The sequence below is a fragment of the Acanthamoeba castellanii genome (assembly GCF_000313135.1).
Source record: "Acanthamoeba castellanii str. Neff unplaced genomic scaffold scf7180000084711, whole genome shotgun sequence".
Lineage (NCBI taxonomy): Eukaryota > Discosea > Longamoebia > Acanthamoebidae > Acanthamoeba > Acanthamoeba castellanii.
The window spans coordinates 104531-131332 of NW_004457391.1; the positions used below are offsets into that span (position 1 = coordinate 104531).

General features: G+C 57.6%; 17 protein-coding genes across 17 annotated transcripts; 8 read left to right on the forward strand and 9 right to left on the reverse strand.

The window, feature by feature from the left end:
- Positions 1-210: 210 nt before the first annotated feature.
- ACA1_377700 (tetratricopeptide repeat domain containing protein) lies at positions 211-2812 on the forward strand (the record flags this gene model as incomplete). Its single annotated transcript, XM_004337620.1, has 11 exons — positions 211-357; positions 499-567; positions 718-842; positions 934-1003; positions 1168-1235; positions 1361-1496; positions 1574-1650; positions 1740-1848; positions 1914-2012; positions 2174-2306; positions 2712-2812. 11 exons carry the CDS (start codon positions 211-213, stop codon positions 2810-2812), a joined length of 1134 nt encoding a protein of 377 aa, XP_004337668.1.
- Positions 2813-2943: 131 nt separating this feature from the next.
- Positions 2944-5513, reverse strand: ACA1_377710 (uncharacterized protein; the record flags this gene model as incomplete). Its single annotated transcript, XM_004337621.1, has 9 exons — positions 2944-3005; positions 3071-3157; positions 3231-3310; positions 3410-3519; positions 3647-3780; positions 3864-3989; positions 4064-4216; positions 4317-4484; positions 4574-5513. 9 exons carry the CDS (start codon positions 5511-5513, stop codon positions 2944-2946), a joined length of 1860 nt encoding a protein of 619 aa, XP_004337669.1.
- A 294-nt stretch (positions 5514-5807) lies between these two features.
- On the reverse strand, positions 5808-7326 carry ACA1_377720 (uncharacterized protein; the record flags this gene model as incomplete). Its single annotated transcript, XM_004337622.1, has 3 exons — positions 5808-6188; positions 6316-7022; positions 7149-7326. 3 exons carry the CDS (start codon positions 7324-7326, stop codon positions 5808-5810), a joined length of 1266 nt encoding a protein of 421 aa, XP_004337670.1.
- Positions 7327-7983: 657 nt separating this feature from the next.
- Positions 7984-8384, forward strand: ACA1_377730 (uncharacterized protein; the record flags this gene model as incomplete). The annotated part of the gene is made up of 2 exons (XM_004337623.1): positions 7984-8025; positions 8115-8384. 2 exons carry the CDS (start codon positions 7984-7986, stop codon positions 8382-8384), a joined length of 312 nt encoding a protein of 103 aa, XP_004337671.1.
- Positions 8385-8719: 335 nt separating this feature from the next.
- Positions 8720-9599, reverse strand: ACA1_377740 (adrenodoxinlike ferredoxin 2; the record flags this gene model as incomplete). The annotated part of the gene is made up of 5 exons (XM_004337624.1): positions 8720-8810; positions 8911-9037; positions 9132-9241; positions 9345-9363; positions 9455-9599. The coding sequence occupies 5 exons, from the start codon at positions 9597-9599 to the stop codon at positions 8720-8722; spliced, it is 492 nt and encodes a 163-aa protein (XP_004337672.1).
- Positions 9600-9867: 268 nt separating this feature from the next.
- On the reverse strand, positions 9868-10224 carry ACA1_377750 (uncharacterized protein; the record flags this gene model as incomplete). Its single annotated transcript, XM_004337625.1, has 1 exon — positions 9868-10224. The coding sequence occupies one exon, from the start codon at positions 10222-10224 to the stop codon at positions 9868-9870; it is 357 nt and encodes a 118-aa protein (XP_004337673.1).
- A 416-nt stretch (positions 10225-10640) lies between these two features.
- ACA1_377760 (uncharacterized protein) lies at positions 10641-11192 on the reverse strand (the record flags this gene model as incomplete). The annotated part of the gene is made up of 4 exons (XM_004337626.1): positions 10641-10697; positions 10799-10964; positions 11037-11082; positions 11147-11192. The coding sequence occupies 4 exons, from the start codon at positions 11190-11192 to the stop codon at positions 10641-10643; spliced, it is 315 nt and encodes a 104-aa protein (XP_004337674.1).
- Positions 11193-11461: 269 nt separating this feature from the next.
- On the forward strand, positions 11462-12921 carry ACA1_377770 (WDrepeat protein pop3, putative; the record flags this gene model as incomplete). The annotated part of the gene is made up of 7 exons (XM_004337627.1): positions 11462-11626; positions 11773-11885; positions 12001-12145; positions 12238-12425; positions 12511-12592; positions 12658-12718; positions 12812-12921. The coding sequence occupies 7 exons, from the start codon at positions 11462-11464 to the stop codon at positions 12919-12921; spliced, it is 864 nt and encodes a 287-aa protein (XP_004337675.1).
- A 234-nt stretch (positions 12922-13155) lies between these two features.
- Positions 13156-13859, reverse strand: ACA1_377780 (NAD(P)H:quinone oxidoreductase; the record flags this gene model as incomplete). The annotated part of the gene is made up of 2 exons (XM_004337628.1): positions 13156-13358; positions 13436-13859. 2 exons carry the CDS (start codon positions 13857-13859, stop codon positions 13156-13158), a joined length of 627 nt encoding a protein of 208 aa, XP_004337676.1.
- A 773-nt stretch (positions 13860-14632) lies between these two features.
- Positions 14633-16702, forward strand: ACA1_377790 (origin recognition complex (orc) subunit 3 nterminus, putative; the record flags this gene model as incomplete). Its single annotated transcript, XM_004337629.1, has 11 exons — positions 14633-14819; positions 14888-15024; positions 15177-15249; positions 15311-15489; positions 15570-15667; positions 15743-15856; positions 15935-16003; positions 16084-16174; positions 16243-16296; positions 16432-16574; positions 16675-16702. The coding sequence occupies 11 exons, from the start codon at positions 14633-14635 to the stop codon at positions 16700-16702; spliced, it is 1173 nt and encodes a 390-aa protein (XP_004337677.1).
- A 261-nt stretch (positions 16703-16963) lies between these two features.
- ACA1_377800 (uncharacterized protein) lies at positions 16964-19239 on the forward strand (the record flags this gene model as incomplete). The annotated part of the gene is given in 10 exon segments (XM_004337630.1): positions 16964-17103; positions 17190-17277; positions 17337-17414; positions 17485-17585; positions 17671-17795; positions 17813-17924; positions 18001-18234; positions 18301-18376; positions 18472-18666; positions 18799-19239. 10 exon segments carry the CDS (start codon positions 16964-16966, stop codon positions 19237-19239), a joined length of 1590 nt encoding a protein of 529 aa, XP_004337678.1.
- Positions 19240-19593: 354 nt separating this feature from the next.
- ACA1_377810 (expansin family protein) lies at positions 19594-20435 on the forward strand (the record flags this gene model as incomplete). Its single annotated transcript, XM_004337631.1, has 2 exons — positions 19594-19792; positions 19870-20435. The coding sequence occupies 2 exons, from the start codon at positions 19594-19596 to the stop codon at positions 20433-20435; spliced, it is 765 nt and encodes a 254-aa protein (XP_004337679.1).
- A 315-nt stretch (positions 20436-20750) lies between these two features.
- Positions 20751-21701, forward strand: ACA1_377820 (betaexpansin 1 precursor, putative; the record flags this gene model as incomplete). Its single annotated transcript, XM_004337632.1, has 2 exons — positions 20751-20958; positions 21064-21701. The coding sequence occupies 2 exons, from the start codon at positions 20751-20753 to the stop codon at positions 21699-21701; spliced, it is 846 nt and encodes a 281-aa protein (XP_004337680.1).
- Positions 21702-21996: 295 nt separating this feature from the next.
- ACA1_377830 (Ubiquitinconjugating enzyme subfamily protein) lies at positions 21997-23307 on the forward strand (the record flags this gene model as incomplete). The annotated part of the gene is given in 7 exon segments (XM_004337633.1): positions 21997-22106; positions 22122-22212; positions 22317-22485; positions 22552-22648; positions 22724-22922; positions 22940-23103; positions 23139-23307. The coding sequence occupies 7 exon segments, from the start codon at positions 21997-21999 to the stop codon at positions 23305-23307; spliced, it is 999 nt and encodes a 332-aa protein (XP_004337681.1).
- A 17-nt stretch (positions 23308-23324) lies between these two features.
- ACA1_377840 (Expansin, putative) lies at positions 23325-24334 on the reverse strand (the record flags this gene model as incomplete). The annotated part of the gene is made up of 3 exons (XM_004337634.1): positions 23325-23678; positions 23788-24056; positions 24154-24334. The coding sequence occupies 3 exons, from the start codon at positions 24332-24334 to the stop codon at positions 23325-23327; spliced, it is 804 nt and encodes a 267-aa protein (XP_004337682.1).
- A 210-nt stretch (positions 24335-24544) lies between these two features.
- Positions 24545-25124, reverse strand: ACA1_377850 (clathrinassociated adaptor complex AP-1 small chain sigma1, putative; the record flags this gene model as incomplete). Its single annotated transcript, XM_004337635.1, has 4 exons — positions 24545-24679; positions 24751-24831; positions 24921-24984; positions 25045-25124. 4 exons carry the CDS (start codon positions 25122-25124, stop codon positions 24545-24547), a joined length of 360 nt encoding a protein of 119 aa, XP_004337683.1.
- Positions 25125-25735: 611 nt separating this feature from the next.
- Positions 25736-26687, reverse strand: ACA1_377860 (uncharacterized protein; the record flags this gene model as incomplete). Its single annotated transcript, XM_004337636.1, has 4 exons — positions 25736-25912; positions 26048-26302; positions 26373-26417; positions 26529-26687. The coding sequence occupies 4 exons, from the start codon at positions 26685-26687 to the stop codon at positions 25736-25738; spliced, it is 636 nt and encodes a 211-aa protein (XP_004337684.1).
- Positions 26688-26802: the final 115 nt, after the last annotated feature.

A 26802-nucleotide genomic window follows, 5' to 3' on the forward strand; every position in this document is an offset into this window, starting at 1 on the left:
CAGCAATCCAACCGCGGTTTGGCGCAGCCCCCGCCGCTGCAGCCCATCTCTGGGCAGGGGGGCTCGTCCATTTCCGCTGTCAGCCCAGCACCACATCCAGGTACCATTTGGCGATTTGAAATTGTGTTGCCATCCCATCCTCGCTGCCATTCTTATCTATTCTCAACGCCACCATTCTGAATGTTTATTGTGATTTCACATCAAGGCGCGATGTTGGAGCCCGAGGCGGTGCACGAGCATGCCAAGGCGGAGAAGAAGAAGGGGGATGAAGAATACCTCAAGGCCGCCTTTGCCACCGCGGTCATGCACTACACGCGCGCCATCGCCCTCACTCACGGTCGACATCCGGCCTTCATCGTCAGCTTGTTCACCAACCGCGCCGCTGCACACATCATGCTGAAGGCAACACACCTCTTCTTCTCAACCAAGCCTCTCTCTCTCTCTCTCTCTCTTGCTCGCATTACCTGCCTCTAATCGCCTAATGGTACTATCGCACAGGAGTTTGCCAAGGCTGAGGAAGACAGCAAGGTCGCGCTCAAGCTCGATGGCCGTTACCTTCGAGCATACGTGTGTCGTGCTCTGTCGCGATTCTACCTTCAACAGTTCACACAGGTGCGCCTCCACTCGCTTTGCATCGCCTTTGCGCAGCTCCCTCTGTGGACGTTCATGTGTGCGCACGCAGTCCTCATGCCTCTCTCTCTCTGTTGCATAACGCAGGCGTTCGAGGACTTCGAGCGAGCGTCCAAGCTCGAACCGGGCAACACCTTTCTTCGCGAGAAGATACAAAAGGCCAAGGAGACCATCGCTGCGATTGCGCAGAAGAAGAAGGACTCCACAGCCAAGTACGTGTACCACGCATCGTATGCAACTTCTCTTTTACCTTGCGCGTTCAGACATTGACCCTATTATTATTCTTATTCTTATCGGCAACAGGAACATAAAAGTGAACAAAGGCGTGCTCGATTGGATGGGGGACACATCGCTAGTTGGCCTGGACGTTGAGGTAACCCGCTACACACACACACACACACACACACACACACACACAAGCTCTTTATTATTGAGCGCGCGCTGGCTGCTGGCAGGAACCGGCACGTGCATGTTTCTGTTCTGGCCTCCAATTTGTCCAGCTCTTACGCTTTGTTTCCGTCGTGGCATCACCAACAGGCACAACCATCAAAGAAAGGAGAAAGAGGCACAAATGGAGTCCTGCCGCCTCAGTCTGGTGATACCAAGTGCGCGATTCCCCTCGTCTTACCGTGGTGTGCTACATGCATGTCTTGTTCCTGCGGCAGCTGGTCGCTGTGCGGTGCGGATCTCACTTATTTGACCGTCAACTTTACCGTCACGTGTGCACCAGTTTGCGACCACCGGCGAGCGTGAACGACGTTCCTCTCCTGGTGCCAGTCGGCGAGGCGTTGGACGCCTACATTCCAGACCTGGAGACCCTCACGCGTCGGGAAGCCGAAGAGCAGGCCATGCGCGAGAAGGAGTTGGTACCCTACTACGCCACACCCAGCCCCGCGATATAATTCCCCCCCCCCCGCGCTCGCTCACACGTGGCTCTACGCAGGGTAACGACGCCTTCGTGAACGCTCAATACCTGGTGGCTCTGGTCCACTACTCGCGCGCCATCAAGCTCTTCCCCGAGTACTCTACTTTCTCTTGTTCTGTTCCGCTTCTCTTCGTAGTGATCTCGCTAATCTCTCCACTCTATATGTGCTATCGCGACGCAACAGAGAAGCGGTGTTCTTTTCCAACAGGGCCCTGGTGTATCTCAAGCTGAACCGATTCTACGAGTCAATCACCGACTGCACGGCCTCCATTGATCGCAAGCCCTCCATCAAGGTATGCACGCGCTCTACGCCACCGCGTACACCTTTAGGTGACCAACTTTCACCCCTCTTCGCCAGGCCTTCGCCCGACGGGCGGCTGCGTGGGTGGCGCTGAAGGAGTACATCCTGGCCGCCGACGACTATCGCAAAGCGCTTCGCTTCGAACCTAAAAATCAGGTGCCCTTTGCTCTTGCGGTGTTCATTGCAGTATGGATTGTTTCCTCTCGCCCGTCCTATGTGTGGCGTTGCTCGCGTGTGACTCACCTCTTTCTTTCTTTCTTTCTTTCTTTCTTTCTTTCTTTCTTTCTTTCTTGCTGACTCGTACGGAATATTTCCAGGATTGCTTGGACAAGCTGGGCCGATGCCTCATGCACATCGAAGAGGAGTACATGCGCAAGCTCCAGTCGAACCCCAGCAACGACAAACTGAAGAAGGACCTCCAAAAGCTGCGCGACGACATTCGCAAAATTGGTACTCTACCCTCCCGCAAGAGATGAAATTTCCTTCTTATTCTTCTTCTTCTTCTTCTCTTTCATCATAGCATCATCCTCTTCATTCCTCTGTGTTGGGCCAATTTCTTTCCTCTCATATCTGTGTTCGTCTTTGTCGTTTTGTTTCTTCTCTCCTTCTTCTCCTCTCTTCTCTTCTCTTCTTCTTCAGTCTCTCGGCTCACTTCTCCGCCCCCTCCACCGCATGGATCGTTCAGCTAAGCAGCGCTCTCAGCTTTCTTTGCATTGTGCATTGTAAATACGCGTGCGTGTCGCTGTTCACCTTTTTCTCGTTTTCTTTCATCTTCATCATCACCATCTTCTTCTTCACCACTAACGTAAACGTTTACTCACGTGGTGGTGTGATGGTGGTGGTGGCAATCGCCAGGAAGCGCGCTGGAGGGCAAGCAGACCACGATCGACAAGGCGGCACAGTACTACTACCACACCCAAGCCAACTTCACCGCTCCTCCTGTCACCTCCACGTGAAGCAAACAAATAACAACAACCTGGCCCACAGCCAAACAAATCCAAACAAATCCAACTCTTACCCAATTATTCTCATTTATATTCTATTATTATCATTTAGTACATTTATATTTATTTAGTTTGTGTGCCGCTCACCACTTGGAGTAGCGGTTGCGAGAGCGGAAGCGGAAGGGAATGTTGGCCGCCAACAAGCCTGCGAGGACGGTGGTCAACACACAGCGCAGAGTTGAGTTGCCTGCGAACGGAGGAGGCGCGCACCTATGGCGAGGGCAAAGCTGTTCGAGGTCATGGTGTAGATGAGCGTGAGCCCGCCCATGAAGTCGCCGGCAGCGATCGCCCGCATTCCTGCGCACATGGTCATCGACACAATCAGCTGAGGGCCTGTGTGCGCGTCAGGCTGAGCAGCTTTTGGGTGTACCGCGAAGGCCGATGCCACCAGTGCGGACGACGAATAGGGCCTGCAGGGTGAGCGCGTAGGCTGGGTGGCCCGAGAATCGGCTGTACAGGTTACCTGTACGTCGGCGATGGAGATCATGTTATGATCAGCAACGGCGCCACGATAACAAGAACGCAGGACGGTCGGCGAAGAGGACTCACCCATTAATGCCGACGCTGAAGGCGCTGATGGCGGTGGCGTTGTCGTCGCTGAACTCGAGGTACTCGAGGCTGACGACCTTGATGAAGTAGGACACGATGGCCATGATGAGCTGTGGCGGGTACTGGACCGGGTGCGACTGATATGTGGTGTGTGTTTATGTGTTTATGTGAGTGGCGTGTGCGGTTGCGGGGACGGGTGAGCACGAGCGAAGGGAAAACAGTTTGTGAGGAGCGTACCTTGAGCAAACCGGAGAAGCCCAGAGAAGCGATCGGCAGAAGGACGGACCTCTCCCACAGTCCCACATCGTGGCACATGTTGGGGATCGCCCCCGGCCACGCCTTGGCCAGCACCGTCTCGCCGATCGAAATCCCTGCGCGTCGACCCACCCCACGAACCCACTTTAGCGGTGGCAAGAGAGGGCCGTGTTGGCACTGTTGGCACAGTAGTCGGTACCCAGGCCCAGCTGAATGAGTGCGAAGTAGCTCAAGACCAGCCGCGACGCGCCCGTGGTGACGTTGAGCGCGGCCAACTCCTGCATGGCCACCGTGATCGCAATGCCCGGGAGCGGCCACACCAACGCTAAAATCGCGAAAGCACACAACAACACGATCAGTCGCCGCGCGCACTGAAGAATAGGAAAAGACCAGAGGTACCGGCGATGAGGTCGCCTTGGTAGCAGAGGCCCCCGTGGAGCGAGGCCAGCACTGAGCCGAAGAAGGCGATCACAATGGCCGCGGTGAAGTCCGAGAAGCCCCGCATCCCCATCCGCCGGCCGCACATGTACGTCACCGTGCTCACCATCGTGCCTATGTCACAACATGTTCGCCACATATTAATGTTAACTCGACGAACATGTGTTTATATATATATATATACGAGGGTGTGTTTTTGCGGTGGAGGTGGTACCCAGGAGCAGCGCGAGCCAGATATCAGCCCAGCCGCCGCCGTAGAAGACTGTGATGCAGGAGGCCGAGGTCAAGGCCGAGCTGGCGATCGTCGCCAACGGGTGGTACCTCGGCGGCGCACTCTCGATCCTCTCCAACGCATCGATCGCCTGCCCCAAACTCATCTTACCTTCAAGCCCGTGCGTGCGTGTGCGGTGAGTGCTTGTGCGGCGAGTGTGTGCGTGTGCGGTCTGCGCAGGTGTGGTGAGCGGTTGGTACCGGTGGAGAGGCGCAGGCGGAGGAGGCCCAGGTAGAGCATCATCTCGCAGTTGCGCACCGCCGCGGTGTGGATGATGTGGGTCTGCGTCGACGCGAGCTCGTTGGTGGTGGACGTGAACGGCTTCCGCTGGGCCGGCGTGGCCGACTTGGCCAGGCCCCGGGTGCTCGCCACCCACCTGTGCGACGACATCCAGGCCGACCGGTCGCGCTTTCGCTTTCGCTTGGGCCACCACGAACGCCCACCTCCATCGGCTTCTTCCAATTCCCCATCACCATCATCATCGCCACCACCTTCATCGAGCTCCATGGCCAGCAGGGGTGCGGCCAGCGGCTGCGGGTGGCGGTGGTCGGTCGGAGGCGACGGCGGCGCCGGCGAAGAATGTGAAGAAGGTGATGGAGACGACGAAGAAGCAGAGGAGGAGGGAGTGAGCTGGGGGAAGGAGGCGATGATGGTCGAGTGGAGCACGAGGAACGAGGCCTCGATGCCGAGCGACTTGGCCAGGGTGGTGCACATGTCGGTCACCTTGTGGGTGGCCATGTCGGTGTTGGCCAGGGCCCGGGCGAACCGGAGAACGAACTCCTTGCCCTGGGCCACGCTGTAGCCCTCCTCCTCCATGTCGTCCCACTCCAGACGCGCGTAGCGGTCGTCGCTGCCGCCGCCGCCGCCGCCGTTGGAGCCGCCGGTGACATAGTCGGGCAGGGTGAAGAGGGCGCAGATCCAAACGACGGCGGTGTGAAGGGCTGTTCGGAGTCTGACGCGGAGGCTGGGTCTGTACAACAAGACAAGGTCCTCCTCGTCTGCTTTACCATGAAGCTGCTCGAACTTGGACGGGCCTGGTGGTTCGGGGATGGAAGAAAGCGAAAGCGAAGGCTCCCCTCCGGCGTTGGTGAAGACAGAGGGAGGCGGGGTGGTCGCCGCATCAAGCTCGGCACCCTTCATTCTTCTCCGGAACCGAGAATGAGAACGACGTGTGGTCTGCCGAACTTGATGATGGTGCAAGGTGTCGGGGCATGAATAGGCCCTGCTGGGGCAAGGTGTCTCCCAAATGGCGTGTCTTCACCTAACGCAGTAGTCGGAAGACAACACAACGAATAGTCTCCCATTGGCTACCAGCTTCTTGCGCGCGCCAACCACGTCGCGACCTTCCCTGAAACTCCGAATTTTTTTAATTTCTAATCCATTATTGGTAAAAAACGAAAGCGACGAGGAAAGACGAAGCGAGAAAAAGGAGTTTTAATGGAGGGCTGTAAAGAGCTCGTAGCTCACGTAGAGCACCACGGTGATGCTGATGAGGCCGCCCGTGAGCCAGCTGGCGAGCTTGTCGCTGATGGTCCCGCGCGTTCGAAGCCAGAGGCCCAGCTGCGAGAGCGACAGGTTGAAGTAGACGACGAGGGGCGCGACGACCTCCCAACCGGGGTTCTCGCAGAGCAGGGCGAGCTTCATGGTGAAGGGGAACAGGGCGGCGGCCGCGCAGTGGATCATGGTCAGGTCGTACATGGTGCGCGAGACTCGCTCGATATGGGCCGCGATGAAGTTCTGCAGGCACCAGTGCACCCCGAGCACCGCGAACGACACGAAATGGCCCGCGACAGCTCGCCATTCCTCCTTCAGGAACTGTTTTCCACCTCAACCAAAGCCTTGTCAGTCAATACCACACACGCACACACGCACACACGCACACCGCGCCGCACACACACACACACGCACGCGCACGCACGCACGCACGCACGCACACGCGTACGGCAAGAGCAATGGCCTCGCGAGCATCAACGCCGGCGGGATATCTGATCTCGATGAGGAACAGGGTGACGGCCACGGCGTAGACGCCGTCGGTGAAGACGTCGATGCGCTCCTTGGGGAAGCCGCCCGGGAGGAGCGCGGTGAAGTTGGCCTCGGTGCGCGTGGCCCGGTGGGTGAGCAGCAGCGCAGCCAGCACGCCGTACATGACGTAGGACTGGTAGTCCGAGCTGACGAATGTGCTCACGATCATCATTACGGCCAGCGTGGCGATGGTGCACACAAAGAACGCAATCTCATAGTTGACGGCCGACTCGCGCGCCACCTTCTGGCGAATGTCGGTCGCGCGCAGGCAGTAGAGGAAGAGGAGGAAGCACGAGGCGTAGATGGCGATGAAGGTACCGCCGAAGAAGTAGACGGCCGAGCTGTCGATGTAGGCCTCGAGCAGGCTCTGCACGGCGAAGGCAAAGAGCGAAAGCGAAGCGAGAAAGAGGAGCCCGAGGGCGTAGAGCACCGGGTCGGTGGCGTGGTGGTCGCCGAACCAGTTGAAGGCCAGGTAGGTGTTGGTCATCACCAGCGACATGAAGCTGAAGCCCAACACCACCGAGAACAGCAGGAAGGCGATGGTCAGGATGCGCTCCTCCTTGGGCGCGTTCAGGATCTCCATCAGCGGCAGGATCGTCAGCGTGACCACGATGCTGGCCAGGGCGTCTGCACCAGCCCAGCGCCAGCCCTTTAGCACCGGCCACCAGAATTAAAAAGAACGAAAACGAAAAACAAATAACGAAAAACGAAATGGAAGGAAAAAAACCGGAAAGGGAGGAAGGGGTGGGGTACCTATCCACATCTCGAGCCGGGTGACTTTGCGCTCCTCGTGGTGGTGTGGAGTTGGGAGCTTGTCAACGCCCAGCTCGGTGGCGTCGGGCTCTTGTATAGACTTGTGGTGTGCCGCCACCCCATTGCTCAACAGGAGGGCGCTCGACTCGCTGCTGTGGCTCGCCCCCTCCTTCTCCATCTTCATCTTCCTGCTCTGCCTTGTTGTTGTTTGGTCCTCCGCATCAAGTATGACGGAGCGACCTTGATGGTGGAAACTCCGACGAAGGTCACGGGCTATGAAAGGCGTCCTCCTTTCCCTCGGCCGCGAAGGCTTCGAGGGACAAGCACCAACAAGAGGGCCACGCCGTGGACGACTTGTGAACGCAATGTGTGGGCCAACAAAGTTTTCACGGGCAGCGCAACGACAGAGAGTAAAATAAAAAGATGCAAGGAACGTGTGCGGGCTGCAAGGAGGGATTCAAGGCTGGCGACCAGGTGCTGAGCGCGCTCGACCAGAAGTGGCACCCTCAGCACTTTACCTGCTCCTGTATGGCCGCCCTCGCTAGTACTCGTTTAGAAGAAGAGAGGATGAGAGATTTTAGATTTGTGCGAGGGGGGAGGTGAGCTGGACGGGAAAGTGGATTGGGAGATTGATGCTGCTCTTCCAACGTTCCAGCATGCAAGCAGCAGATCACCGGCGGGTTCGCCACCGACTCTGATGGCAAGGGTGCGACACACCCACTCCTCCATCTTTACTACGTTCTACTGTCCATCAGCGAGTGCCTTCTCATGTGGTGGTGGGGTCAGCCTACTGCCCGGCGCACGTGCCCAAGGCGGAGCAGCGCATCTGCGGCGGATGTGGGAAGCCCATCACCGCCGTGGCGGCCTACTGCTTGAGGTTCGCCTCTCATCATCTTTGGTGGGTCTCTGTCGTCTTTCTCACACCACCGCACACGCGACACGACAACACGACACACGACACGACAGGAAGCACTGGCATCCGGAGTGCGTGATCTGTGCGGTGTGCAACAAGCAGATCTCGAACGCGCGACCTCGAGAGAAGAACGGCAAGCCCGTGTGCCCCACATGCGCCGTAGGCGCGGTGCAGAGCGTCGTCAACGCGCGGGTGCGAGGCGAAGACGTATGACGCGTGCGTGCGCCGCACACGCACACGCACACAACAAAACACACGACGGCACACACGTAACAGCCAACAAAGACAATCACACGCCAGCATGTGGCCGCATGTATATCTGATTCCCACTCACACGAAAAGCGATAATTCGACTCAGTGGCCTGCGAGGTGTGAACGCTGCAGATTGCAGTCATCTTTTACGAGCGGGTTTTGGGGTGTGCCTCTACAAACTGAACGGCGACTGTGCTCGCTCAGTGGTGCGGCGGCTTATATCCGTCAACTATCACACACACACACACACCACACCACACCACACACACAACATACAGAGAAGAGAGAGAGTCAGCAACGGAAAGTTTGGCACAGTGTAAAGCAAAGGAAAAGAGGAGAGAGGGAGACGAGGAGCAGCGAGAAACCAGTCTAGTAAGATGAAGGAAGAAGCTGAATATAGATGTGTCTAACCCATCATGTTCCTCGTCGCTGGTGGCAGCTTGAGCCTGATGCCTTCCAGCTCGGGAGAGATGATGATCTGGCACCCGAGACGAGACCTGATAAGATCGTGAAGGCGGCGTCGCTCTATCGTTAGCTCGTGGACACGCCCACGCAACCCATTCACCGCACACACCGCAAGTCAAGCGGTAAACGTACGTTTCCGTGAGACCAAAGGCAAGGTCGAGCATGTCCTCCTCCTCTTCGACGGGCGCTGGCAGCTTGTCGTAGTACTCCTTGTCCAGGATGACATGGCACGTACTGCAGGCAAGCGAGGCCTCGCACGCTACACGTGTTTTATAAAAAAACGCAGTGAGCCACACCCAGGGCACATGACAACACACACGACAACACACATGAAGGTCGGGAGTGCGACGGACCTCCTTCAAGGTCTATCTTGTTGTCGTGGGCGAGCTCGAGAACGGACTTGCCGACCGGAGCCTCGAGAGGGATTTCTGTGCCATCCTTGTCGATGAAGGTGACGTGCACGCTGTGTCCACGCACCACCATGTTACCACCAGCGAACAGACCTCACAACTTCAAAGTCGTGAGTGGAGCCACTGTGCCCCGTTGCACGAGAGAGAGATGCGTACGTCTTCTTCGAGTCAGCATCTGGAGGGGCATTTGAAAATGTGGATTATTCGATTAAAAGATTTGAAGAAGTGCATTGATTGAAAAAAGGAGTGTTGTGAAGGGACCGCACCAGCAGAGTAGAGGCGGGCGGATCGGAGCGTCGATGCAGATGACGATGTTGCTTGCCGACCAGCCCAGGCGAAAGGCACCACAGGAGATTGAAGGCCAGCAAATCGTCGACCGCCCGTGACGAGTGTTGTGGTGCGCTTCATCATCTTGTCCTCTATCCTCCGCCTCAAATTCGAAGAATAAAGTCCTTTTTTACCCTGTGATTTCTCTGTGTTTCTTCTACTAAAAAGGAAGAAAAAAAGAATTAAATAAACAATACAGCAGGCGCTGTTTCAACTTTAATCTCTTGCTATCTACATCTAAAGGCTTGCCTGGTGCACTATCACTGCCTCGCGTCACTCTCCTACCACAGTTCCAAGTAAAAGAAGATTTAGACATTCATAAATCAATGTTAGAAAAATTACACAACACAATTTACACATGCTCATGCGTTGCGTTGATGCTCACCTTTTCCTGTGGCTCGGGCTTCTTGAAGTACTTGTAGAGAGCCGACATCGAAAAAGCAAAGAGTAGCGCAAACGAGATGCCGCTCCACGCGTAGTTGGTGAGCCGCATGAAGCTAGCCACGTTGCGCGCCTCCGCAGAGTTCTTGGCGTAGAGCAGCTTGCGCGCTTGCTCCAGATGCTGCTGCGTGCCCATCGAAGAAGATGGCCCGTGCTGGGTCTTGCCCGCTGCCTCCATCTTCTTTCGCAACTCTTCGAACGGGTTCTTACCCTCTCCGCCACCCGCGCCAGTGCCCGCTTGCTGTCCGCCACTGCCACTGCCTTCCATCTTCTAACTGTGCAAAGTTGTTGTGTTTGCAGCGCGCAGTGGCGCACTCTGCTTTCTCTCGTGCTGCACTGAAATTCAGGCCGAAAGAGCTTGGCCTCGCACTAATACACCTCAACACGCTGGTGCCTCATGGCTCCACAACACAAGAACGTCCACATCATGTGCAAAGTGAGTTCCACGAACATGTTTATAGCAGTGATGATACAGCTGCTGTGCACAACGCTTGACAGAAGCGAGACACGCACAGAGAGAGCACAGTGGCACGCTGCGTAGCCGCACGGCGATGGGTTGGGGTGGTGGCCTGCGCATCTTGAGTGCACTACTCACTACGCAGTTTGTTGGTAGTAGGATGGGTCCCTGGGTGAATCACCGTACGATGAGCGAACGCGAAGTTCCTCGCCTCCAGTCGAAGTAGCTCAGTAGGTCGCAAAGTTGCTGAGCTCCGCCTGTTTCTTCAGCACGATCTCCTCGACCTGGTCGAGCGCGGCCAAGTGGGTAAGGCCAACGTGCAAGCCGATCATATGACCTTTACAGACCAGCGGGGGAGGGCGCTGGAGGCTTTGCTGGTACGTACCTGGAGCATGTGCAGCTGCTGGGAGATCTTGTGATGGAGGTTCTTGAGCACCTCGGCCTCTTGCTCAAGGTCGCGGAGTACCTCCTCGGGACGGCGAGACAGCTTGGCCAGGTTCTGTGCCTGCATTTGTGCCCTGGCCTGCGCCTCCTGCGCCTCGACCTGCCGCCTGCGCACGACAGCCAAGGGTGATGAGGCTGGCCAACACACGCATTAGACAGGGACGTAGGGAAAAGCGTACGCTTGTGCTGCATCCATCTCCATGTGAGCCTCTTCTTCGTCGTCATCTGTTGAGACTTATTAGGCTTAGACGCCGGAGAGGTAAGCAGGTGATTGGAGATGGATGAGTACCTTCTTCGCGGGGCAGAATCAGCATGCTCTCGTCGATTTGGTTCATCTCCGTCGTTCGCCTGCCGCGATAGACCTTTCTTTGGGCGAGGGGGGCAGGCCCACCTGCGCTGCCATTCCCTTCGCCTTCCATTTGGTGATGAATAAATCACAACTTTTCGGAACCCTTTTTCTGTTGTATTTTCTTTTGCGTCCTTGATTGATCTTGGATCTTGGGCATTGATCTGGAAGTGGCTAGCGAAGTTGACGTCGCTGCTGTGCATCTTTACAAGATAGGAAGCGATTCGGGTGGACAGAAAGTATTAGTTACAGCACAAGATGGCAAAGGTGATTTTGGCGACGGCGAGCTATGACCACACGATTCGATTCTGGGAGGCACCTACGAGCATGCCGACGCGCACCATCCAATACCCTGACTCACAGGTCAATCGAATTGCCATCACGCCTGACAAATGCCTTCTCGCCGCTGCTGGCAATCCTCACGTCCGATTTTTTGACATTAATTCCAATAACCAAAGCGCTGTACGGCTCTCCTTTCCAATGCTCTCCCTTCTCATTGCCAATCATCTTGTGCCTCACGTTCTCACCTACCGCCTCGCCCCCCCCCTCTTTGATGAAAATCGCCACAGGTGATGAGCTTTGATGGCCACACGACGAACGTGACGAGCCTTGGCTTTCAGAGGGAGGGCAAATGGATGTACACCGGCTCAGAGGATGGCACCGTCAAGATCTGGGATCTTAGGTTCGCTGCCGCCCCCTCGCTCTTGTTGTGGCCTACCTTCTTGCTCTCACGCGCGACCCACCGTGCCTCTTGACTCAACGTTGAACGTTCGTGCTCGGGCTCTGCGTGCGCGTAGGGCTTCGGGCTGCCAGAGGGACTACGACTGCGGTGCTGCCGTGAACAGTGTCGCACTCCACCCCAACCAGGCCGAGCTCATCTGCGGTCTTCAGAACGGTAACATCCGCGTGTGGGACCTGGCCGAGAACAAGTGCACAGAATACGTACGCACACACAACGTCGCACGCGTGCAACTCTTGTCTTGTTGTCTTTTTGCAGGTGGCTCATCACGTGAACGATGATCATCATCATCCAGGCGCCCGAACCTGAGGTGGCCGTGCGCTCCATTCACGTGTCGCCCGACGGCTCGCAGGTGGTGGCTGCCAACAACAAAGGCCGATGCTACGTGTGGAAGCTTGCGCCCGACTCCAAGTTCGAACCGCTCACTCACATTGACGCGCACAAGTCCTACATCTTGAAAGTGCTCTACTCGCCTGACGCCAAGTACGCACCCTTGCCCAGTCATCAGTGTCGTCCTCTCGCATCCACTCGCCTTACCAACGATCTGCTGGTACTTCTTCATCTTCAGGATATTGGCAACGTGCTCGGCAGACAAGACTGTCAAGCTGTGGAACACGAAGGACTACAAGTTGCTCAAGACTCTTCAGGTAGTATGCCTTTCACCAAGTTGTCGTAGGTGAAGGATTGGCCATTTACGCTTCTCAATACCCGTTAGGGCCACGGACGCTGGGTGTGGGATTGCGTGTTCTCCACCGACTCTGCCTACCTCGTTACCGGTAACCAGCAATCATCAACTATTCCTTTCATCCTTATCTTTCAGTTCTTTGTTGTTATCTTGAGCGCGCTGATGTCGCTCTCTGTCCACCCAGCGTCTTCGGACAACGAAGCGTGGTTGTGGGAGCTGTCTGCGGGCGAGACGATTCGCCGCTACCGTGGCCACCACAAGGCCGTCTCCTGCGTTGCTCTCTCAGACAACTAAGCACGCGTCCACCATCTCGCCCTCGCCAGCTCTCTCTTCTCTCTCTCTCTTCTCTCTCTCTTCTCTCTATCTCTCATCATTCTTTATGTACGTGTACACATCACCGCCTTTGTATCAATCCAAATTTCATTTTTCTCGTCTCAATGGCGCCTGCCCGCGGGTAAATTCTCGGATACATTGCAACACATGTGCTCATTCAGGAGTCTTAAAATCTATTTCTCTTTCCGATTGGATCTAACCGCGCAGACGGTCGGCCCACAGGGCGAGAGCCAAGAGTTGACGCTCGATCTCGGCCTTGGTGGGCTCGTGGATGAGGTCGCCGTTGGCGTCGAACGAGCCCGGCACGAAGGCATTGATCATCACCTCCGGCCGCAACAGCACCGGCATGCCCACGCCCACCAACACCTGCCTCAGGTGGTACTGCGACCTGCTCGAGCCTTTGACCACCCACGAACGTTAGTTTGAGTTGCTCAGCGAGGGTGGTGGTGGTGTGACGACACCGTGGCACACGTACCCGATACTCCGCCGGCGCCCATGATGGCTGCGGGCTTGCCGGCGAGGGGCATGTGGCCGTCCCAGTTCCTGGAGGCCCAGTCGATGGCGTTCTTGAGCACGCCCGAGAAGCTGTAGTTGTACTCGGGCGAGGCGATGAGCAGCGCGTCGGCCTCGTCGATGGCGCGCCGGAAGCGGAGCACCGACTCGGGCTTGGTCTGCGCCTCTACGTCGCCGTCGTAGAGCGGGATGTCCTTCATCCCGTCGTAGATCTTAAAGTCGAAGCTGTAGTCGACGACGGGCGAAGCGGGCGCGGTGGTGGCCGAGGGGTTCGAGTTGAGGCGAGCGGCCGACGAGGCGGCCGACCGCAGCAGACCTGAGTTGACCGAGGCCTGGCGCAAGCTGCCCGAAATGCCCAACACCTTCAGCGTCTTCCTGGTGGCCATGTTCTTGTTCGAGGTGGGTTGTGTGGAGTGCTTCGGTTGGTTTTGGCGAAGAAGAAATGCAGCCTCGCCGCACTTGAGTCTGTGCGGGAAGAACGGAGCTCGGCCGAGACAGCCATTCCCGGCGCTGAAGAAGAAGTTCTTGTCGCTTTAGATGACAAAGTGTCACCTGAATGGCGGGCTTGAGATTTCTCGCCCGAGGAATTCCCGGCATGAAAGAACAGTGTTTCCCGCCAAAAAAAGGGCGCGAAGAAGAGAAGAGTGAATTGATTTATTAATTCTTTTTTTTTGCACGTAGAATGGAAACGCCAAGGCCGAGACGGGTGGCCAGGCGCACGCGACAACCGCCCCGCTCGACTTCGGCCAACACGGACACCCCGAGGCCTCCCAGAGATGATGAATCGTCGAGCTCTCAAAATTCGCCCACAAATTTCCCATCCGCAACGACCGATGGAGGGTTGCTTATGGAACTGGATCAAAGGCCCAGCGAAGAGGAAGAAGCTATGGCGGCAATGCCGAAAGTGGTAGAGGAGAGTCAGGTGGTCGAGGAGAGTGGGCAGCAGGAAAGGGAACACATGGGGGAGAGCGAGGCGGAGGACAGAAGTGAGAACGAGTATGTGCCCGACAAAACGGCGAGAGTGCGCATCAAGAAGAAACGCGAAGGAGTCGAGCTGAGTAAAGAGACAGGCAAATTGTTTGAACGATGGAGCAAACAAGAAAAGGGGGCGACGACGCTCGCCGGACTTGTCAGCAGCCGGGCGCAGCGCCACAGACGAATGATCGAGGAGCAGCTCAAGGAGCGAACGGAAGGCAAGATGTCCGGCATCACCCTCTCACTGCCAAGGACGTTCTCGTACACGCAGGTGGCGGCCAAGGAACAAGCCAACACCGTAAAGAAGCTCCGCTCTTACGCGGGCATCACCACCGACCAGGCCCTCCGCCAGCCGAGCCTGAAGGAAGCCAGTACGTGGCACCCGGCCTCCCAGCGATGCAAAGCGAAGTCGCTAACCAGCATTTTCCACCCCGTGTAGCCTTCATGATGGATTTCATGATGGACGACGGCTCAGCAAAGGAGCGTGAGCGGCTGAGCCGAGAACACATCGCCAAGATCAACGCCAAGATCGAGGCACGCAACATTTTCCACCGCACGCACGCACGCACGCGCAATGTTCACCGCTGACATTGATCCTTGTGCGTTCACAGAACATCCTTTTTTCTGTTGACTCCAGCTTATTGGGCACCATTAGCGAGTTCGTGGCCGCGAGTGGCCGTCGTCGTGCTCCATCCGGCCAACACGCTGGCATGGGTGGTGACGACGAGCTCGATCTCCTGCTCGAGCAGTTGGCCAAGCCTGCCAAACTCGAAATACCCACCGCCTTGCTGTTCGTAGGAGGTGCGCTATGGCGTTCTCAATTTTGCGTTGTTCCGTAGTGGCTGACACTTGTCCTTCCCAGTGAATGTGCCCGACCACGACCGCATGTTCGCTCAGCTTGCACAGTCGCTGCGATCCGGCGGGCAGAGAGTGGCCAGCCTTCGATCGAAGGACTGCAAGATGATGCTCAAGCCGATCATCAAGTCCCTAGTTGTCCAGTTCATCGGTTCCAATCCAGCCTTCTCGGTGAAGGAAGGAAAGGTATGCTTGACTCCACGTGTGGGTTTGTGCAGTGCTGTTCTGATGGTGTCGACCTTCTTCTTTGCGGCTTCATTGTGCAGGCTACGATGCGCGCCCTTCAGTACTGGTACAAGATCAAGGGATGGCAGTACGTCGAGCCCGCGGCCGAGTCGGCTTCGCTTGCCCCCATTGCGGAGAGGTACGACCCGCTTCGAAATTATGTTCGTCTTTGCACACTGAGCGTGACACGCTTCATTGTTTTCGTTCCATCTAGTATGGTGGTGGAGGGTACGAAGGACGCTGGCTGCGAACCTCCGCTGGTTGTCGTGATCGAGGACTTCGAGGCATTCGATGCGGACGTGCTCAAGGAGCTTATCTCCATACTCAGGTAATCCACTCTCTGCGAGTTGTCATGATCCATTTCGGTCACTTGTTTTTGACGCCCACAAAACTCGCACAACTGCAGTTACTATCAGGCCGACATACCCTTTGTACTGGTGTTGGGACTGGCGACGTCGGCCGACGCCTTGCACAGGTACTGTGCGCCTGTGTGCATGTCAATGCAAGATCGAGGCGACATACTGATCTAGCGCCTTGTTACTGCCCCCTTCTCAGAATGTTACCTCGATCCGTGTCTGGCCGCCTCGCCACCCGCAAATTTACGTTCCACTCATCATCAGAGTCGTTCGAGGAGATATTCAAGGAGGTGCAATCCGCTCCCTTGAGCGCCCGAGAGCTCTGATGGCTAAGTCTTATTTGTTCCTCTCCCCTCAGGTTATCATGCGCAACGACATGGGGGTGCAGTTTGGCTACAAGACGGTGGAGTGGGTACTCGACAGCTTTTACAGCTTGCACCTGTCGATACAGAGTCTACAGCGCGAGTTGACGGTATGCGCTCCCGGCCTTGCCCTCACCTTTGGTGCGACTGACCGTGTGCGTCCTCGTGTGGTCTTATTGTGATAGCTCGCCACCATTGAACACTTCTGGCGGAACCATCTGGCATTCCTGTGTCGAAGTCTGCACGACGACGATTTCTTCGATTCGGTCGGCGAGCGCCTAAGCGCAGTGCATCTCGACCACATCCAAAGAACAAAGTCTGTCGCGAAGTGCGTAGCTATACACGCCGTGCAACCATCTATTATCTTCATCAGTTTGACTATTGACCAATAATTACTCAAATCCAGAGAGCTGCGCCTGATTAAGCAGACTGACGCCGGGCCTTCGCCGGCTATGATCCAAAGGCTCAAGGCCCTCAAAACGAGGCGGCGAGCGCTGCAAGCCAAGCAGTCTGCGGCCGCAGTCGGCAACAGCGAACAAACCTCCGGCACGGTGATGGACGTCGCGGATGACTCCAAGCAGACAAGCGCAGAGGAGCCGTCATCGGCCGAAGAAAACGCCACTGCGCCAGCGGCCGAACAGCCCATAAAAAAAGAAACGAAGACGAAGATGAAGGAGGAGAAGCGGAGATGGACGTGGAGGTGGCGATGGAGTGGAGATGGACGTAGGGGACGCGAAGGACGAGGCCGAGAGTTACAACATCGACGAGATCACTGAATGGGAGCTGCTGGAAGTCGACCCGGACTACCTGCGCGTCAAGACTGCGGTGTGGCTGGACGATATTCGGCGGCTTCACCGGTACGACGGCCTCGCCCACTTCCCTGACCTTACTCGCGCGGCTGCTAACTCCGCACTCCTACTGGTCCCTGTTGTGACCAATGCAGGAATTCGCACGTGATGCGAGAGTGCGCGGTCGCTTTGGTGACGCTCGAGGTGTGCCCGCCTTCCGCGTCGATGGAGTTGATGATCGCAGTTTGTGTTTTCAGTCCAGACACTGACACTCGTCTCTGTCGTATTCTCTTGATGCACAGGGTCGGTCGGCCGACGACATCACCCGCAAGGAGATCTTTCGTCACTGCCTGCCCACGCCCGACTTCTTCCGCATGCAGGTACCTCCGCCGCAGCGCCCAAAAAGCAAGACTACATCTCATGGGCCTTTCCCCCCCCCGAATCGCTTAGTCTGGCCACGCACCGGCGTTGCGGTTCGACAAGTTCTCCTTGCCCGTGCGCAGCGCCTTCGTCAACTCTCGTCTCTTTCTGTCCGCCGTACATGCCATCAAGTGCGTGCCCTTCCCTTCATCGCCCTGGCTCTCTGCCTTGGCCGCATTTACTGACTTCAACAAAAACTGCGTTGTACTGTCGCAGGAGCTCTGCGATGGAGTTGGCGCCGCTGACGCAGCTCCTGCGTGACTTCCACGCCATTCTCTCTGTCGCACATGACTTCCAACCGTTCGACTACGACACGGCCGAGGAGTCGAGCATCGCTGCTGGTATGCCGGGAAACGAGGCGCGACGTGCCAGCCGGAGCTCGATCAGACCAAGCAGCTGCTGCTGGCCGATATCGAGCGATTGCGCGAACGCCTGCAAGCGCGCGTTGACGCCTTGACCAAACAAACAAAGTACGCATGCTGTGTGCTGTGCGCTGTGCGCGGCGCATGCGGAGTGTGCCTGACTCACTTCTCTGACTTCGTGCAGCGACGAGAACGCCACACCATCGACGTCCGCCAATTCCACGCCGCTGCGGCGTTCCTCGAACTATGTGCCCCCTCAGTCGCCGTACGCGCAGGCCTCGCCCTACACGCCGCGAACGCACGTCCTGCGGAAGGGGACCTCGTCGAAGCGTATCGCCGCCTGGATGGAGAGCTGGACCGATGACATCGAGCAGCAGCTCAAGCAGGATCTGCAGGCCTTCCTCATCCGATTTTTCTCGTACGTAACACACACCCAGTGCGTGTCTTCGGTGTGCGGCCGACTCACTCTCAACACTTGCGACAGGTCTCAGCTGCCTGCGTACTGTGTGTTCCCGCTGCATGAGGTCTTCTACTACAATGCAACGGATAGACTCGACGAGGTACGCGCCCGCTCTGCTCTGCCAAAGGGCCTGCAACGCGACGGGCGACCTAACCTGCGCTTGTCGTATGTGGTCGTGTGTCATGTCCAACACAGTGCTTCAATGCCGCTCCGTTGACCACGGTCAAGCAAGCGCTGAGCCAGCCGGAGGGGTATCTGGGATTCTCCAGCTTGTCATGGCCCGCGGAGCACATCGACACCGCCATCGCGTTCGAGCTCTACAAGGGCCAGGGTAAAGTCATCAACCTCAAGGACTGGTTCGACGCTTTCTGCGAGCGCATGAAGCCCGACGTACGTCGCATCGACATCGTGTGTTGTGTTGTGTGTGTGTGTGTGTGTTGTGTGTGTGTGTTGTGTGTGTTGTGTGTGTGGTAGTGCGTGCGGTCGTGCGTGTGCGATGGCTGATTTATGGTTGATCAGCAGATGTTCGAGATGGTGCCGGAGCAGAGCGAGGATGAAAAACCGGCCAAGCGACGAAAGACGGCGGCGACGACAGCCTCCGCGAAGAAGAAGCCCGCCGCCACCCCGCGCCGACAGGCGGCCGCAAAGAGAGGCGCCGGCAAGGCGGCCAAGAAGGAGGCTCCGACGACGGACAACGACAGCGACGACGAGACCGTGGACGTGGACAACACCGGAAGCGAGAGCGAGAGCAAGACCAAGAAAGGCAGCGGCAGCAAGAAGAAGAAGACGAAGATGGTCGTCAGCGTGCGACCCGACGTGCCGGCCGACCAGCAGGCCGAGCTGCTGGCCCGCTTCCTCACGGCCATCGGCGAACTGCAGATGCTGGGCTTCATGTGTCCGCCGCCGGCCGCCCGACGCAAGGAGGTCCTCATGAAGATGGCCCTCGGTGGCCGCACCGCGTAGGCAACAAGGACTTCAGCCCTTCTTTGTACTTTCTTACTCCCGCCTGTTCTCCGAGTGTGCGTGCGGTGCGTGCGGTGAGTGCGTGCGGTGGCGTGTGCGTTACTTTTGGCGGTCGTATGGCATCTTATGTGGCGGCTCGCTGCGGATCATTGCGCCAACCAGTCCGGAGCGCGACGACGACGAAGAAGACGGACCTTGACGGGAAGTGTTGTTCTGTCGAGAAGCCCTGGCGACCTATCGGAGCTCAAACTGTTCGTTCAGGAGGTCACTTGAGCAACGCCAGCTCACAAAAAGGCGGAGGAGACTCCAACGTCGTCATCAACACACAAACAACATCAACTACAACAATCAAAAATGCCCGTCGGTTCAAGTGTTCAGGCGGTTCTGGGGTGCGTGCTGGTCGCGGTCGTGCTCCTGGCCCATGGCGCCCACGGACAGACGGCCCAGGGAAGCTGGAAGACCGGGCGAAGCACCTTCTACACCGACATCGACCAGGGCAACTGCGGCTTCGGCGTCCTCTCCTCCACCAAGTTCCCCTATCGCTACATTGCCGGTACTGCCGCTCAACATATCTGCTTTACACATAACGAAGCGCTGACGTCATCATGTGATGACAATATTAATGGTCAGCGGCCAACACGGCCTTCTACGCCAACTCGGCGGCGTGTGGCCAGTGCTTCGAGGTCAAGTGCACCGGGTCGGCCTATCTGGCCAACGCCTGCGTCAACGGCAGCGTGGTCGTGGAGGTCACCGACCAGTGCCCGTGCGACGGCAACGCCCAGTGGTGCTGCGGCGACGCGGTCCACTTTGACCTGAGCGCCGGCGCCTTCGGCAAGATCGCCAAGACCGCGGCGGGCGTGGTCACCACCCAGTACCGGCCCGTGACGTGCCCGGTGCAGGGCCAGCTGCAGGTCAAGATCAAGGACGGGTCCAACCCGTGGTGGTTCGCCCTGCTGGCCACCAACGTGGGCGGCTCGGGCGCCGTGACCAAGGTCGAGGTGCGCAGCAGCGGCACGACTGGCTCGTGGCTCGAGGCGACGAGGCAGGACTACAACTACTGGCTGGCGACGTCGGGCTCGGGCCTCCAGTTCCCGCTGGGCGTGCGCGTGTGGCAGGGCTCGGTCAAGAACGTGATGGGCACCATCACGTCCATGTCGGCCGGCGCCACCTTCTCCCTCTCCGCCAACTTTGCCTGAAGAGCCGTCACCCATTGAGTGGCGTAGCGCACACAACCATTAATTAAGTGTAATTTTAAATTGTATAAATTCCTCTCATTCTTTGCATACGAAGAGTCGACAGCAATTGGTTGGTGTGCGACGCACTGGCTACGGTTCGGTGTGCGATGATGGGAGAGGTGGCTTCGCAGGAGAAAATGGGCCTATGGAGGGTAGTCACCGAGGCAACGAGGATCAACTACATAAGGCTCCCGGAGCATCACTCCTGCACTTTCGCTTGCCTCCCCACCTCAGAACAACATCGACGTTGCCTACAGTGACCTCCCTGCACGCACAATGCCATCACCCTCGCGAGCCCACCCACTCTTTGTCATCTTCGCTGCCGTCGTCATCTTCATCGCCGCCGGCATCGGAGGCGCCAACGCGCAGACTCCCTTGGGCGAATGGCAGACCGGACGTAGCACCTTCTACGACGGCATCGACGCCGGCAACTGCGGCTTCGAGACCATCTCGTCCACCCAGTTCCCCTTTCGCTTCGTCGCCGGTACCGTGAAGCACCCTCCCCCCCCCGAACTCCCAACTCGTAACACTGCAATCCACCAAATGGAGTTGTTTTGCTGACGTCAGCAACCTCCTACGTTCTACTCAGCGGCCAACACTGCGTTCTATGCCAAGTCGGCGGCGTGCGGCCAGTGCTTCGAGGTGAGGTGCACCGGGTCGGCCTATCTGGCCAACGCCTGCGTCCAGGGCGGGAGCGTGGTCGTGGAGGTGACCGACCAGTGCCCGTGCGCTGGCAACGAGGGCTACTGCTGCGACGCGAGCCTGGTCCACTTCGACCTGAGCCCCGGCGCCTTCGCCAAGATCGCCGACCCGGGCGCGGGGGTCATCAACACCCAGTACCGGCCCGTCGCGTGCCCGGTGCAGGGCCAGCTGCAGGTCAAGATCAAGGAGGGCTCCAACCCGTGGTGGTTCGCCCTGCTGGCCACCAACGTGGGCGGCTCGGGCGCCGTGACTAAGATCGAGCTGAGCAGCGGCTCGACGGGCTCGTGGGTCACGCCGGCGCGACAGGACTACAACTACTGGCTGGCGACGTCGGGCTCGGGCTTCCAGTTCCCGCTGGGCGTGCGCGTGTGGCAGGGCACGCAGAACGTGACGGGCACCATCACGTCCATGTCGGCCGGCGCCACCTTCTCCCTCTCCGCCAACTTTGGCTCCTCTTCGCCCTCCCCTTCCTCCACCCCCTCGCCGCAGCCGGCCCACGATGGCGGTTGCTTCATCCCCAACTGAGGCCAGGTGTGAACACCATTTTATACAATTATTGTAAAAATTCCAAGACTGTTTCATCATTTCCCGTTTCAGTGCCTCATGTAGGTCGATGATAACATCGTGTCCCCAAGCCCCAGCTGCGGGGGAGATGGAGTGTGCTTTGATACTCTGGACAAATGCAGCAATTCCTTGCTACCAATCCCCGTTCAGGGTCACAGTTTTTTTTTCCGATTACAGGCAAAGCTTGATACCCCCCTCTTCTTTTGGGTCCTAAAGCGCAGCTTGAGTGGTTCATTGTGCTGCGCAGGTTGAAGTCATGGTGCCCTCATCACCGCCGACCAGCGAGAAGGTTGGTGCCCTGGAGAGGATCAGTTGGGAGCTGGACCAGTTCGACAATGACCCGCCGCATGGCATCTACATGGCCCCGTGGGCCGCCGACAGGTACCGCGTGCAGGTCACCATCCAAGGCCCGCACGGCTCCCCCTATGAAGGCGGGATCTTCAAGCTCGACTGGTCCTACTCCCCACACCACGTACGACGTCAACCTCCCCAACCTCCGCCCTCACCTTTCTCGTCAGCCGCATCATCTTCTTTATGTTGATGTTGATGTTGGCTCTACGCAACAAAAACGTACAGCCCACGCGTCCGCCCATTGTCCGGTTCCTGACGCGGATCTACCACCCGAGCGTGGATGACGAGGGGAAGCTGGGCCTGCGCGTCCTGGGACCGGGCCTGTGGCGCAAGGAGTTCACCATCAGGCAGATCCTGCTCGACATCAAGCTGCTGCTCTTGGACCCCGGCACAGGTCGGCCCCACTCATCATTTTCACATCGTTTCATATGCCTGACACCTCTGGCCATGTGGACGGCAGGTGGCTATCCCCTGGTGCCGGGCGTGAGGGACATCTTCAACACCGACCTGGATCAGTTCAATCGTTTGGCCAGGGGGTGGACTCGCCAATACGCCGGGTACACTACTGGTCGTGATGGTCGACGAACTGGGCCTCTATGTACACCAACTCACCCCCTTCTGTTGGTTGCCAGGCGAGACCAGGCTTGTCGGCCCGCTGGCGAGGAGGGGGAGGAGGAGGGCTATTCGAGGAAGAAGAGGCCCAACAACTTTGCCGGTCCACCACTGCCGCCACCCTCGAGCCTGCTGCACCAGCCACCGGCCAAGCGCCGGCGGCCCGACACCCCAGAGACGCTCACGCTCCCGCTCCCGCCTCCGCTTCACCCCATCACCGTGCCCGACCAGCACAGCTCCGACTCCTTCTACTCCCTGCTCCCTTTCCCCCCTGCGACCGACCACCATCACCGCACCACCGCCAGACACCACTCCTGCGGCATTCCCGCCACTCCACTCCATACGGGCGCCCGCTGAACCGACGGCTCAGGGCGCAGAGCTTGACGGTCGAGTCGGGGCGGTGCTGGAGGAGCTCCGGCTGGCCAGGCGGTACAGGGCGGTGTTCGCGCGGGAGGAGGTCAGCTACGCGGCCTTCCTGCTGCTCGACGCCGACGACCTCGCCCAGATGGGCCTGCCCATCGGGCCGCGCAAGGTCCTTCTGGCCAGGATCCACCAACTGCGCAACAACGACCAGCAGCACCACGAATCCGAACATGTTGTGTAATGTACAGCATCAAAAGCTCAAACATATTCATAACATGTTGTTGTTAAAAAGTAAAATACACAAAATGCGAGCGGCAGTTTTAGGCAAAGTTGGTGGTCAGCTCGAACACGGCGCCGGCCGACATGTATGGGGATGGTGCCGGTGATGACCTTCGAGTTCTGCGACACGCGCACGCCCAGCGGGAATCTGAAGCCGGCGCCCGACGTCGCGATCCAGTAGTTGTAGCTCTGGCGCTGCATGGCGGTCCACTGGCCGTTGTTGCCGTCGGACACCTCGAGATTGGTCACCTCGCCGCTGCCGCCCACGTTGCTGGCCAGCAGGGCGAACCACCACTGGTTGGCGCCGTCCTTGATCTGCACCCTCAGATTGCCCTGCAACACCAACACACACCAATCAGCCCGTGTGCGACCGTGTGTGTGCGGTCGTGCGTGTGTGTCGTGTCGTGCGATCGTGTGGTGTGTGCGGTGTGTGCGCACGTACGGAGACGGGGCAGGTGACGGGCCTGAACTGGGTGTTGATGACGCCGGCGCCGGTGTTGGCGATCCGGGAGAAGGCCTCGGGGCTCATGTCGAAGTGGACCTTGTCGCCGCAGCACCACCTCTCGTTGCCGGCGCACGGGCACTGGTCGGTCACCTCCACGATCACGCTCCCGCCGAGGCACGCGTTGCTCATGTAGTCCGAGCTCGTGCACTTGACCTCGAAGCACTTGCCGCACGCCTTCGCATCAGCGTAGAACGCCGTGTTCGGAGCTAAAATAAATAAATAAGATATTCAGTTAAATAATAAAAATACATAACTAAACAAATAAATGAGAAGATAAATCAAAAATAAAATAATAGTAAGTACCAGCGATATAGCGGAAGGGGAACTGGGTGGACGAGATGCCGCCGAAGCCGCAGTTGCCGCCGTCGATGCCCTGGTAGAAGGTGCTGCGGCCGGTCTGCCAGCTTCCGAGCGGGGTCTGCGCATTCGCGGAGCCGAGCGCAACCGCGAGAACCACCACGAGCAGCAGAGCAGTCGTCTGCATCATCTTTCGAGCGCTACGTTGTATTTTGTGTCTAGCTTCGGCTGTTTATGTCGAGTGGCCAACCACCAGAGCGAGCCTGTCGCCGAGCATGCACCAATAGCCAAACTCATAGCAAATTAAATCGTCGACATAAATTTCCATTTCTTTCATTCTCTTTGCTTGCGCACTCTCACACGCAGAAATTGTTATTGTTTTGGGTTGTGCAAGGGTTCAGAGGAGGTTGGCCTCGTTGAGCGCCCTGGTCAGTTCGTCCATCTCGCACTCGGCCGCTTGCGTGGTGATCTCGGTAAGGACAGTCTCCTGGAGCTCGCCGCCCATGAACATCTCATCCACGATACCATAGCACTGAACATGCAGCGCGAAGTACAAAGTACGTTAGCGGCAAGGGGCAGCTGTCAACACGAGAGCGTGCGTACCCGCTCGAACTCGTAGATGAGGTCGAGTTCGCACACGCTGTCGAAGTATCGATCAAGCGCTCGCACCAGCAGGTGCATGATCTGTTGGCGTTGTCAACACAACAATGGGTGAGGTGTATTGCAATGTCCATGGTTGCATCAACTTGATCGGAGGTACTGGTTACGAGTACCTCCAGAGTGATCAACTCGTTGTCGATGTTGTCTGTACAGAAGATGAAGTACAGGCTCGCGTATCTGAGTCATGAGACAGACCATCAGCAACATGGCCATACACATCACGGGCGAGGCAAGCACCTTCTATACACGACAGTGTACTCGCGCCAGGTGATAAAGTTACACATTTGTTGCTGTCTCTTGAGCAGCGTTGTGCTCATCTCCCTCTTTATCCGATTACGTTCATGCTGCCAGACGAGGGGTTGAGCAAGAGTAGCTTTTTAGAAAGAAAAAAAGAGAAAACAAAGCGAGATATATATAAAGAATATTAAAAAAAGACCCGCAGGAGCAGTACCTGGTTGTGTGGTGTGAACCACTTGTCCAGCCGGGTGAGCCCCTGTCCGTTCATGGCCAGAATCCAGTGAATCTAGGCCCCATGTGAGAGTCAGTCGTCATGAGGGGCCTTGGCAAGAGAGCACCGAAAAAGAAGAGGCCCAACCATCACTGCGTCGTGTCGTCAATCCTTCACTTGAATTGGTAAGTCCCCTTCTCTTGCTCTTGCTCTTGTCCCAAGGCAGGCCTCCGTGTTCGTTGGCCTTCTTTCGGGAGCAGCCGCGGTAACGTTGCCTGTTGCAGTTATGGAAAGCCACGTCATACTTACCAAACACGAACAACAACAAGGCCACCACATCAACTACATCAACGTCAACATGTAACGCTTGAGCTATGTTTGTATTGTGTTGTGTGCTTTGTCGATGTATGTCAAGCTGCTCTGCATAGCTCTCAGGTGTGTCGTGGGGTCGTGTGGGACACTGACTGGGTGGTCCTTCCCTCACAGGCCGTTGGAGAGGGAGTGCAGAGCCTCGATGGCCCGCGCGCACTCGGCGATGACGCCCACGAGCGGCGCGCACTGGGCGGCGGGGGTGGCGGCCAATCGCTGCCGCGTCTCCTCCATCTTGTTGTAGAGCGTCGCCAACGCCGCCTCGACATGTCCGTGCGCCAGCTGGTGCTGATGATGGTGGTGGTGATGCTGTTCATGGTGATGGTGCAGCTGTTCATGATGGTGGGGGTGGTGCTGATCATGGTGATGGTGGTGGTCGTGCTGCGGCGGAGCGAGGCCGGTGGTGTTGGGGAAGGGGTGCACAGGGTGGACGAGGGACTCGGGCTGGGCCGCGGGGGACGGGAAGTGGACCGGCATCGGGAAGGAGGAGAAGGACGAAGAGGCAACGGTCTCGGTGGTGCTGGTGGTGGTGGTCTGCTGGGCGGCAGCCGGTGCGGCAGCGTGTTCGTCAGTGTGCTCGATCTGGCAGCGGGGCTCGGACACCTCCTCCAGGTCCTGCACCACCGGCTTGGCTTGTTGCTGAGCAGCCTGCTGCTTGGCGGCCTGCATCTTCTCTTCCTGTGGTTGTTGTGCTATGACTGTAAGGCAAGGGAATTGGATGAATCACTGAGACGGGAGGCGAGCGTACGATTTCCTCTACGTAGAGCTCGCAAGACACGCAGTACTCACGCCCCTGCCGGCTCCTCATCAACGGCACCTGTGGCCGCATTTGATGTTCGATCAGATCAGCTTAGCATCCATTGAGAAATTGTGAAATGAGCCTGAATGCATGGGGGTGGCGTACCAAGCAGCCCGCGGGGCACGTCTCTTCGAGCATGCACCAGCCCTGGAGCAGCTTCTCGCCCAGCTTTCGGCTCTGCCTATCGCTCTGCTCCCGCCTCTTGCGCTTCACCTCGGCATCCTCCTCAGCGCTCAGTTCCGGATCGATCCACTCGCTCGTCATTTCTTTCGCAAGCTTGAATGGTTGAAGATTGATTTCTCGATCGAGAGTAGGTTCCTTGTTATTTATTTGTTTTGGTTTTATTTGCTTGTATTTAATTATCAGGTGGTGTGAAGCG